General features: G+C 37.8%; 1 protein-coding gene across 8 annotated transcripts in view; it reads right to left on the bottom strand.

Annotated features, from left to right (window-relative positions):
- BTBD10 (BTB domain containing 10) overlaps positions 1-12,964 on the bottom strand; it is a 28,801-nt gene that overhangs the window by 7,636 nt on the left and 8,201 nt on the right. For 6 of the 8 annotated variants that reach the window (XM_071762307.1, XM_071762309.1, XM_071762308.1 and 3 more), the window contains 2 exons: positions 1,151-1,344; positions 231-516 (listed from right to left, as the gene is read on the bottom strand). In XM_071762307.1, coding sequence (XP_071618408.1) covers positions 231-516; positions 1,151-1,344 — 480 coding nt within the window. Of the gene's footprint in view, positions 1-230; positions 517-1,150; positions 1,345-6,860; positions 7,210-12,964 lie in introns of those variants that run through there. The other 2 variants (XM_071762306.1, XM_071762313.1) reach the window with 2 other exon arrangements.

The following is a 12,964-nucleotide window of genomic DNA, read 5'->3' as shown; positions in this document are numbered from 1 at the left end:
TTCTTCAGTCTCTAGGTAGTTGGCATCTCTGCCAAATACAGAGAACTTGCATCTAATTTTTACTTTAAAGACCCTTGCAAACTGATAATATTAAACATTAGCAGATCAGCTGTAGCAGTATGAGTTTAAAAGTTATTTTAACAGTTTTAATGTCACAGAACCACAATATCTACAAAGCATTTATGGCTTTCTTCCACAGTTCAAGATTTAGGCAAAATAAGGATACAGACCTGCCCAACATTGTATTAGGTTGTGCAGTAAAGATAGAAGGATCCACAACAAATCTCGTGTTATCCACTATGAGTGTTACTCGTTCAGAAGTTCTTACATTCCGAGCTCCCTCTTTTCCATTTTCATATACAAATACCATTTCTCCACCAGCCTTACAGCTCCCATCTGAACTTGACTGGCTACTGTTTCTGCTGCTGTTGCCCATGCTGACAATGGAACCGTTAGGAGAAGACTTCTGAGGACGTGGGCTGCTTGGTCGAGACGAACTGTGATCCTTTTCTCGATCTTAAGTGGGGACAAGGTGAAAGGAGAAAAACCAGGAAATTAAGTTATGGATGTACATGAGCTCTATGCAGTTTGTCTTTCCAGGCACAAAACATGGCAACTTGGGAAGTTAAGTACAAATTATTTCAATTAAATCTATTCTAGTTAAAGATACTTTCAAAAATAATTGTTCATATATCAGATGCTGAAGTTTCTACCATGTAGACATCAAAGCCACCTCACCTCCCCAGAGCCTTCACAAAAAAAATTTGGCATTCCAGTACTGAAAAAGCAACATAATACATAAGCTGTGCATCACAGATGCTGTTTAGTGTTATAGCTCAAAGGAACAAACCAAGTTTTGTCTTCAAAAAAGAGAACTGTTTCCTGTATTTCTAAATACATAGATCCTACCATCTTTTAAGAAAATTAGATTGCTCCTGTGATTTGAAATAAGTAAGAGCATCAGATAAGAATACACACTGTAGAAAAAAAAGTTATGACCCATCAAAAAAAAGCACTCACAAGTGAGAATACATGTAAGAAATCTGTATACTGTGGCATGAACATATAATGATTTTTATTGTACTTTTTTAACAAAACAGTAATTAAGTTAAAGAATTTTAATCCTGAAATGCTATAAATCTTAACACACCAGAATGATACTGTCTTGTTGGTGAAGTAACATTCCTGATGCATGGAGTCAGCTGAGATTCTGCTCTTTCGTGGGATGAGTCACGAGATCTGTCACTTGATCTGCGTCTGTCCCTGGATCTCTCATGTCCACCACTTGCACCATGGAGGCTCATTTTTGTGTAGTCCACCCCTTTAGCAATACGGGATGAGGTGCTGGAAACAGAATCAAAAGAAATGTTCAGCATTTCAAAATTTCAGAAACATTGCACATTTAACTCTTTCCTTTTTTTTTTTTTTTTTTGGGTACTCACATTTATATTTACAAATGTGAGCAATTATTTTCAAACATTAAGGAGACAACGAGAATTACCTGTTCATTGCTGTGTGATCTACAGAGACAGTGCCTGATAGATTGAGCCTGCCTGTGAACCTGTATTCACAGAAATCCCTTCCAGAACAGGCAAGTCAAATACAACTGAGCATTTTATTTTATTTCTTACTGTCAAATTAAATGTTCTTATCAAAGCACAAAATTAAGAGTTAGGAGTAAATTTTTTCCAATGAAACCTGTTTTGGAAAACCCTTTTAAGAGCCTTTAGTACTGACTTAACAAGGTGGTCAGCCTTAAACCAGTTGATACGTCAAGATACAATAGCCAATGGTGTCATTCTTTTCATTCTTTTTTAAATTTTCAGTTACTGTTAGAAGGAACAAGAGTAAGCCACCACATCCCAGACAGCAAATACATGAAATGTATTATTATAATCAAGAACTACAGTACTGTCAGAAACAAAGAGGACACATATTCTAAACTAGCAAATTTTAATATATCAGTTTAGGATTTTTTTAGACTGTGATTAAAATACTTTACATTCCTTAAATTAATATACTGATTACTTATTGCAATTAACTATTAAACCTACCAATAAACCCAGTCAGTTTCCAGATCCACTCTTTTCAGAAATGATCTAAAAATTAAGTACCAACTTGCAACAGCTATCACTGAATTTACCAAAAATACTTACTCATTTCCTTTATATCCTTTAAAACAGAAGTTTTTCTACCAGAACAGCACAGATATATTTGTGTCCTTGTACCCTACTGGAATTCCTGAATCAGTTCCTTTGCTATTTGCCTTTTAAGTGTGAGCATGACAACACTCCTTATTTATGGATTTAACTCAAGAACTTTCCAAAAGCGTCAGGTAGTGGATAACTGAGACAGACATCTGCACAGCCACATGGACTGACAGATACAGGAGGGTCATAATTTCCTACAGGAGCCTCAATGCCCCACTTGCTCACAGCCTGCAAATCCCACAACTTTTACCAAGGGACCCTACATATGACTGCTAGGAATGCTGTAGGATTCAAGAGCAGAAAGAGGCAAGAATAATGACCTAGCTAAGAAAAGCACAGATTTTTAAAAGCTTGGTCTGTACAAGCAAGTTGAGCAGAATGTCCTCTTTTTAAGTTGCTTAGAAGTAATGGAGGGGAAAATAAATAATTAAGACTATTCAAAAAGTCTTAGTATGATATATTTCGGCTTTAGGTTTCAGAGACTGATAAGGATAGGAGCTGAAATCAGAACAAAAAGGCTACGATAGATCTTATGCAGCTTACACTGGCACAAACTGAGTATTCAGCACAATGCAAAGAATAAGAAACACACCTCTGAGCTAAGGGACACAACCTTCTCCTACCCCTTTTGAATGTAGGAAGGATTTCATACCCAATAAAGCAGAAGATTGGTGCAGAGAGAATCTACTGCAATACTCATTCCTGCCAGGCTTAAAATATTCTGCAAGAAGACATGCATTTTCAGGATGTGAAGTCAGCCAAAGGTCTATTGAATAAGGTAGAAGAACTGCAAGGCTTGCTTATGGCTTGGAAATGCTCAGATATACAGTCCAAGAATAAAGATGATCCATCCACTTTCATTAAAAGGAAACTGAGTTTTCCCAAGGACTTCCAATGCAATTCTGAATGTACTGAGATACACAGCATTTCAGCAGATGATGTATCCTCACTTGTTTTACTGCTTCATCAGAGATAAGTAAATTCTGTTTTATGAAAGTGAATGTGCAAAAGTTTGTAAGAGTGAGATCTGCAAACCTCTTTTTCAAGAAGATCAGCAATTCAGGAAAATTTTCACACCTTTTCTTCCATATATTTATATGTGCATAGAAAACATAACTACATAGGTTACAGGTATAAAATATGAACCCAAATTATCAGAAATGTGGTTTGCAACCTATAACTAAACTTGAAACCAAAGTCTGACCCCTGTTTATACAAGATATTCATTTCTACCACAGCTAAACTTTCCAAAACATGGTCAAACTTTAAAAAACAAAACACGAAAAACCCATCTCTGTATCTCTTCTGCTTAACATGGTATAACCAACTAAGCCACGAAGGGGGGCAGAGGGTGTACGTGCTATGCATGCGAAGTACTCAAAAACATACACAGCAGTCCTGTGACAAAATATCTCAATAAATACTAATAAAGCTGCATCTGACCAGGCCTTTGTTAGAGCAGCATTTTGATCCTAGCCCTAATAGCATTTCTAGCCATGCTGTGAGAAACCATAATTTTGCAGGTGCCACATTTTACAGTATCAAAACGTATGACTCACTATTTCTCAATAGCTATAGGACTCCAGTTGCTTTAAATAAGGGAAACATACCAGAAAATGCAACTGAACCACCGCGAGCATACACGGGCTTACCATGCGTTTTGGCAGAGCAGACAAGAATTACCCTCTTAACAGAGAAGGCAATTAAAATGTGGTTCTTAATCCAGAAAACCATCTAAAGCCACATTACCCTCTAAGCAGTGATTCAGAGTTCACAATGAAGTAAGGAGAGCCCTAGTTAATAATTACTTTACAGGAGCTGAGAAAACAGGTGCCACAGGAAGTAACACTGACTCAGCTGGCATCACACTTCCTCCTTAGTCATGTCTGAATAAAGCACTAAACACGCTGGGCTTGCCTGTTTCAGCTGTACCCTCCCAGTATGGGAACTGAGGCTATTTCTACCTTCGCACACACAACCAGCAAGCCTGGGAGGAGTGGGGCAGTGTGTGCACACAAACACTCCTGCTGCTGCAGCCACATCCATCCCTTTGGAGCATGGACACACGAGCCAGTAATTCTGCACGCTGAGCTACGAAAGAGGCAGAGACTGCCAGATGGAGAAGGGCAGGATCCTTAAATATTAAATCAATTGTTTCTAAACAGGCAGATCATTAAAGAGCTTCAAAGAGCTGTTCAAGTTGCAGCTGGCCACACCGATCATTTGCTCGCTTCTATGCTGTCCTCGCCTCCCTTTAATGTACAGATGAATGCTAGCAGTGAAACTGACACATTATCTGTTAACCAGAAGATGCACACCAAAATTTAAAGATGCCTGATAATTCAAGCAGGTTGTTTTAGGACAGCACCATCAAATCATGAATCTTCACTCATCTTAATAACAGCCATCTGAAACGTCAATCTTAAATCTCATCACCATTGGGTCACAGTATGAACAAAATTTATTTCTTTGATCTGTTGATACATACCTGACAAAATTTAAGCCCCCATTGTTTGAAAGCATGCATACTCTGGTAAATACTACCACTGAAATACAACTTTGTTCTACAATAAAACTAAAAATTAACTTAACCTGGACAAAGAGAAAATAATAGAGGTAGAATCTAGCATATCGGAAGATGTATCAACAGCTTTACCCTGCAATACTTGAACAGAAAAACTGTGTTACTGAGCTACTCTCAGGTTGTCTGGAAAAGAAGCTCTGACCAATGCATATGAAAGAAGATTTGTGGCTTATATTTTCCTGTAAAGATGCTTTACAAGAAATTACAAGTATTCAAAAAAATGAAGGCATCAGAACTAAAAAATAATTTTGATTATTATTTTTTTAAAGTAAGACTTATTAATACTATCATTTTTCCCTTCCAACAAAGCCACTGGGGACAGGAGGCTATAACTGCAGGAAAATGCAAAACCCCTTTGCTCCATACCAGCAATGTGTGCAGCTACAAACCTGTCCCCAGCAACACGGGTGGGCAAAGCTGTCACTCACCAGCAAGTTCTACAGTTGTGTCAGTACCTACCTACACACTTACCTCGATGGAAAAGTGCCTGACAGAAGCAGAGCTGCCCCGTTTGCAAGAACAGGCAAACTGTTAGGGAGTATTATGGTTCATACAAGTATTACTCAAACCAGATAAACCACCAATAATTCTCAAAGAAGCACTGGTAATTAAAAGTGCCAGGAAGCTGTTGGTCTCATGTGGCACCTGGATGCCATACTCTGTTAATCTGTAATTTCAGCCCACAGCAGTCAATGGTGCCCTGCAAAGTGCATTACTTAAGCCTCCAAGAAAGTCATTATAGTTTCAGATCTCTATCTCACTCTGAAAAGTAGTCATTGCAATATCAACTTTCATATCAACGGGCAATGACTGAGGCACAACACCAGCCTGCAAGAAAAATTTTCTTCTGCATGCTTAGTATACTGCATTTCACTTAAAACTGCAAGAGGGAAAAAACTCTCCAATTGTTTAAACCCACAGCCTCATTTCCTCATGCACTAAAGCCAGAAAAAGCCCCTTATGTAGACCATCTAGTACCCAAAAGTTTATAAAAGAGCTGTAAGAAGAGTCTTGCTTTATCCATTACTTTCCTACAAAGAAAAAACCAAAACAGAACCCAACCCAACCCTATGAATATTGCTGTATTTAGACAGTCTTCACAAATTCAATATATATTTTTCCTGGCTCCAAATAATATTGGGACACTAGCACTGCACCTCCCTCAGCCAGGGATCAAGGAAGCTCTGCCTTTGTAAAGGGAAGAAGCTTTTTCTTCAAAAGCAGCTGCCTCACAAAGGAAACCGAATAAGCTCAAGGCTTTAAGCAAACCTACTTAATACAATGTAGAGAAGAAAAAGAGTACTATCAAAACAGCACACACATCATCATACTGATAATGCTTCCTATTTCTGCAGTAAGGGAAGATCTGTTTTTTTAAAATGTAAATGCTCTTCAATTTAAGGATGTTTGGAGTCATCTGTGGAAGGAGAACTTCAGTTTCTCTTTAGACATCACAACATATTGCTCTGAATATATTACTAAAGAAGTCATTAAACTGAATTCATTCTAGTGCCAAAACAATTACTACGTATTCCAATACAAAAACTTCATGTGCATCCTGCTGAACACTGCCAATAACCATACTTGTTTTATAAAACCTGCACTTGTTTACACAAAATTATGGTGCTAACCCAATACACTTATTACCTCAAAATCTACCCGAAAATCTTAGCTAAATTGAAAGAATAAAGCCCTGGAATATTAACGAAGGTTTTTACCCTTTTTTTCCCCTCCTTTATCTTCTATTAACTAACGCTTCTTAAAATACAAATCTAGATCCAAACCTTTGCTAGGATGATTTACATAATCAGCACTTGTAGAATAGGGATATAGAGCTTTATCTATAAATGGAGTTAGATATAATATTATAAGGCTTTAGAAGAAATCTGTTCTGCTCATATTGCTAGGACTTACACAATAACAATGCTCATGCCCCTCTTCCTCCCCCTGAAGTCTGTTCTTTGTCAGCAGACATTTCAAATGACCAGTGCACACAAAGGACAATACTTTTCCTCATTTCTCTCCTGAATAATGCCCACAGATTATTCCTGTTAACAGATACGCACCTTCCTCTTGTATCTATCGGGGAGGAAACACAAAAGCATGGGAATAATTTTGAAATCAGAGCACAAAGGAATTCTGTTCCTTCCAAAAAGGCAGCTTTGAAAGCCAGATCAGCATCCTTTGGCATTACTTGTTAAGTTCAGCATATTTGGTATTTCCATCATTTCTTCAGTAGTTCACTGCACCATCAGCAAGCCTTACTTTTTCCTCCATCATCCTCCCCTCAAGGATAAGAGATCGTAGCTATGCAGTCCATTAAGTGTTCAAAGACGCAAACCCCTCCAGATATTAATTCAATTCAGTTTCTCACAGTCACTGACTCAGCCATGCGTAGTGCAACACTGACGTCTGACCTCGCAGCCTCCTGTGAGCTGAATTCATTCTTGCTGTTCCCCCATCCCTGAGCAGCCATTGGGCACTGGGATTGACAGGCAGGGTGGGGAGCGTGCGAGAGGAGAGCTGCTGGGTACCGTGCCAAGTACCATCTGTGAAGCTATTTCTGGTCCTGCCAGCTTGTCGGGTTTCAGCACACAAACACCACATCTGAAAAGGTTACTGCTAACTTTCTCTTGTCACATCTCTCATTTGTGCTCGTGATCATTCAAGACAGGCAAATACATGCGAGTTTCAGGGGACACTTAATTTGCCCCTGTAAAGTCTGCCTGGGCTAATATTTAAAAACCGTTCCCCTTTCAATGAGTCCATAAGCAGGTACAGCAATAGCCTTTTGTGAACACGGCTTTTTTTAGCTATAAACATCTGTTTCACAGCAAGTCTAAGTCAGGAGAATGTGCCATACTTTATGACAATAAAAATATGAGTACATAATTATACTGATCACTATGTTTACTGATGCAAAATCAGTTCACCAAGTCCTGATACAATGCATCTTAACAGCAATAGGTCAAACACTTGACAAGTCCAGCCTAATGTGCACAAAAAGCAAAATGGAAATTAATACATCTAGCAGGATAAAACTTTCTAAAGGTTTTTTCTTCGGGGGAGGATAAGTAAGCATTACGCTACAGCTTTTTTTAAATTATTCTTTTTAGAAATTCTGTAGGCTGTCTTGAGAAGCCGCAATACACCAGAGGAATAGTTCAAATGCAAGACTTACAATAAATAAAGATCTAAATGTCATAAGCAGCAGAGTAGAAATTAAAATACAATTAAAACATACAGAATAAAGGTATTGTTCAGCACAAGACTGCTGTTATAAAAAGGAAGTCTGTAAGAAAAACAAGAGACTGTGGCATGGGAATCCTAGACTGAAAAGTCAGCTCTTAAGACATGGAAAGAAAATTTCTGCTCACACAATTTCAGTTACCTGAGTCAGTGAATTTTCTACTGTTTTAGACTTCTGAGGGTTCACACAACCACCCTCCCCATTCCCTAGGGGTAAAATAACCAAAGTTTTGTAAGCCTTTCCTTCCCTTCAAAATAAGCTACAGAAGACGTGGCTGTACTAAACTACAGAGAAAGAATATTTAAGAAACCTTCCTCAGGCATTTTTTTCCTTCAACAGAACTGTACCCCATCAGCAAGAAAAGGTGCAAGTGCATCAAGGTTCTTTCAGTACTGGTCCCTGCAGAATTTGCATGTTTTGCTCTTTTACTCCTATTTTATGTAGAAAGAACATGTCATGGATGGATTACCTCCTCTTTCACACAAAACCTTCTAGAAGCACAATCCAACAGTCACACTTCACTTGGGGCTCCACCTCCACCACAGACGTGCTTGGAAATAATTCTCTGCTTAATCATGGGAGCCCTCCAGGATTTTCCCTCAGCCCCACACAACAACTCTAAGAACACTTCCTCCAAAATTCTGAAAAATTCACATAATTTTGGTTCTCCATGGGCTCTCTCAACCATGAGTAATACATTTCTTAGTAATTCCACTCAATTCCACAAAGGAAACAACAAAAAGTATCTCCCAAGTGTTGACTAGCCAAAGGAATTTTTCAAGCAGGAAGGACTTCGACTTTAGGTAGGTACACATTCCCACCCATGACTTCAGGCAAGCTACCCAGATACATGCCCTCCATGAAAGAATACTGGTTGCCTTATTTACCAATTCCTACTTTTTCAAAATGGGGTGTTAGGTAAAAATTGAAGTTTAGGAAACTCTGAAGCATATTCTCCTTGGAACTGGAAAGCACCTCCATCTATTAAAAACAGCTTTGGGAGTTCAAATTCAGAAGAACTAAACAATTTCTGAACCTGTAACTACTCATTACAGTTTCTACTCTCAGAGCAGAAAGGGGCAGACAGCAATGCAGAGGAGCTGTCCATAAAAACTCTGGGGTGTAACCATCCTAAACATAATCACTTCACCTCTGAAGTGTTTCATGTCTCAATTAAAAGATCAATTCTCAAGTCTGATTAATTGCATGATGGCCATCGCATGATGGCAAAGTCCACCACAAATAATATCTGGTAGTATTTGGAAAAGATCATTAGTGTGCTGGATAAGTTCCAGAGGATTTAGTGAGTGGTTTTGCATAGAAAGTCACTAAGCTTTCCTTCTCAGTAATGTTTACAAGCTGCCATTTCAGAAATGAAGGATGTCAAAATAAAAGAGAAAAAAGCAACCCAACTGTTAAAATTCAGCAATACCTTAGGCACCTTACAGAATACTGGTAAGACTGATGTTTTTTCTAGATTCCAGTAACATCCCGTGTCAGTTTCTTTTGAGGGCTTTATATCCTAGTTCCAATAAAACCTAGATTAAGAGATCTTGATCTGCCAATACCACATTGCGATTGGATGTGTAGTGGTTATTTGCAGTTAACTTAAAGCAGACAACACACAGTAATTCACAGACTATGACCTGAGCCCACGGTGAAATCAGACCTAATTATTGTCATGTCATACATTATGTAGGCTGTCTCCATGCTGTAAATTGTTCAACTGCAGAAATTCAATTTACATAAAGAGAAATAAAAGCTATCCTGTAGTGGAAAACAGATTAGATTCTGTTATTATTCCAGAAATGAGAGAAAAAGACCCTTCTAGGGATGCTTCTTGTACTTACAAAACACTGAGGTTCCATTCACAACCCACAAATGTACACTCCCAGTGTGCAAAAACAATGGCAGGGAAAAAAATTCTCTGCATTCAGCAGCTGCACAATAGTTTGTCATCTTTGGAAAAATTTTTTTCAAAGAAGTTGAAAATTTTCAACAAATCAAGAGCCATGACAATAGAATCACAGCAAAACCAGATTTTGCTCATAAATGCACTAGGCTGAACAAGACTTTGAATCTAATATTCTCTAAACACAATGACGAAACAAGGAACTATCAAACATGAGTAAAAAAGCAGATTTAGAAAATTAAATCCAGGACAAATCTTAAGGAAGAGGCAAGTTTAAGCCACAGATTTTTCACCACAACTCCGTAGAAAGCACTTAGTACAAGAGAATTAGAATTATAGTCTCACAATAACAACAAAAACTACAGTGCTATACAAAATCACTAATGGGAAGCTAATAATCACTAAAAAAATTGAACAGAAATTACAGAACAACTCCTAGTAACAAAAACATAAATTCAGAATCCATTTGCTCGAACCTTAGCAACAGTTTAGTCAACATATGGTTCCTGAAAGTCTTCTTCCATCTTATTTGGGTACTTGAATAAAAATCTCAAAAGATTTTTAAAATAGTTTAGACAAACAGACCAACTGTATCATCAGTAAGACAGCTTTAACGTCATATCATTTCACCCTGTCAGGCTCTTTAGATTTACACCAGGGATTACTTGCAGTATATTTTTGGTCCTCCTTTTCTGAATCTCTCCCTTCTGAGTTTTATGTTAAAATGTGCATCTCAGAACAAGTAAGGAAAATAAGAAAAAAATGGTGCCACTTGCCTGAGGTTTCAAAAACTGGACACTTGACAATCTAAACAGTAAGAGATATAATGCTAAACTGTGTAATTGTTTAACACATACACCCCCTCAGACAGCTTTGCCACACATCCTTTGCCTTGAACAGACAACACAGTGAAGGGAGCCAAGTCCAGTGGCTGTTCTTGCTGCCACAGAAGCCTTACACACAGCAGGACAGACAGCTTGCAGTCCTAGATTATGTTTTCTACGAGTCCAGAAAATTACCTAAGCTATTTTAAGAATGTTAAGGCTGGAGGATTAAACACTCCAAAGCACCAGGAAGTGACAAGCTAAGCATCTATCTTAAATATTACTCCCTTGCTGAGACTGTAATATGAAGTTCTTATTTCACCACTACTCAAAAAAAAAAAAAAAGTTTTTCTTTATGGTACCAAGGTATATTTTGAAAATGCAAGGCAAATAAGACTGCAGTACTCTAATCTTTTAACAAAGTATTTCCATTTAGTAGTAGTTCCATTTATCATTGTAACTTGGGTCTTCAAGAGTGTTTTTCCCCTCACTGCATTTTTCAAACTTTCACTTGACTGGAAAAAAAGTGTCAATTGAATCAGAGATTATGGCAATATATCTATGCTGAGCCACCCAAAATCCAATTATTTTGTTTAGGCTTTTGAATAAAGTACACTATTTTACAATAACTGGATTATCTGGAGCAATTGAGTATCTCAAAGAACAAGGCAAACTACTTCTCTGTAATTTATTCCTTATTCTATTACAACCTCAAACTATTAATTGGATTCTCCTCCTCAAAGATTTCCAAAATGGCTCTATATTACTTGGGGGGAAAAAATAAATCAGATGTTAGGCTGAATAGTATATCCTGTACCATGCACATTAAGAGCTTCCATAAAACACTGGCTGTTCAGCATTTTATTGGAAACATAAACTGGTTTGCCTGGCAACATGCCCAACCCAGATACAATGCTTCTAGAGACATAGATTTCATACGTCCTGACATGTGAACCTTGAATCCAGATCCTATGAAGTAATCAACAGCAGTCTTTCTGAAAGGCATAGGCCATTTATTTCCTTGACTTAACTCCTATAATGATGTTTTGAGAAAGTTGCAAAGCTTTTGATTTATTATTTTATTTGCCCAAAAGACACAATCCAAACCAGACCATACGTGTTATGACATGTGTTCTATTTCTCTGGACTGAATTTACCTAGCTTCAGCTTCCAGACACTGCACTTATGTACAAATTGTGACTAAAACCCAGCATCATTATAATGCTGTTTCTGCAAGGATGTTTAGAGGCTGGTCAAGATGTCATTATTTAACCTTTAAGTTTTTCCTGGCTCAAAATATATTCACTAAATTCTATGTCTTAGGAATCCCCTCTAATCCAAATCTTCCTTGAACTGCTGATACCAGACTTCAAATAACCACTACACATCCAACAGCCCTTTTGACCATATGATGTTACTGGAGACATGTTCAGTAAGCTATCTATTGAGAAAGTGTTCTCTACAGTGCTTCACTGTAAAGAAACTTTACAGCATCAATACTAACAATGACTGTGAGTTTACGTAGTCTACAAAAATGGCTTACATTCTTTGTTCCTAAATCTTTAACTTTGTATTCAGTCATATGAAGAATTCATGGCTATTTGCATACAGTTTATCAAACCACTGCAATCACAAGTCCTTTTCATTATTTAACACTCCCCATCATGGATCATATGCATCTCTATCAGTTTCAGGTTTTATTCTAGTCCACCAGTTATGGGACACAGCACAGGATCCCTCAGCAATGAATCTGACAGTGAGCAGTCCTCAAGTCACAGGCAATGCCCTATGTAGCTATACTGTTCATTGGCTGATACTGAGGTATGGTTTGATCCTAAATAAGCAGCATAGATCAACCACTTACCAGACACCATCATTTTAATAAAAATACCAGCTGTGTAAAGCTTTATTCCACAAGCCTATATTGACTAGCAGCACCAGCCACCCTCTTTGGTTGTCTTAACAGTTCCATTATTCACATCACAGACAGGCCTATAATTATGTGGGTCTCCCTGGGAGCCTTTTAATTATCAGTGCATTCTTTTTTCCTGCCCTCTTGGATGTCTCAAAATTATCCAAGATTTAATGACAGGAAAATAACCAACAATATTAATTGCCCACAGAATACTTTGGGCAACGCTTGAGTTCAGTTTATCTGACTTGATGCAATAAAAATCTGAAGTA

Source organism: Heliangelus exortis, chromosome 18, assembly GCF_036169615.1.
Source record: "Heliangelus exortis chromosome 18, bHelExo1.hap1, whole genome shotgun sequence".
Lineage (NCBI taxonomy): Eukaryota > Metazoa > Chordata > Aves > Apodiformes > Trochilidae > Heliangelus > Heliangelus exortis.
The sequence above is the reverse complement of the archived record's forward strand: the minus strand, read 5'-3'. Positions and strand labels throughout refer to the sequence as shown.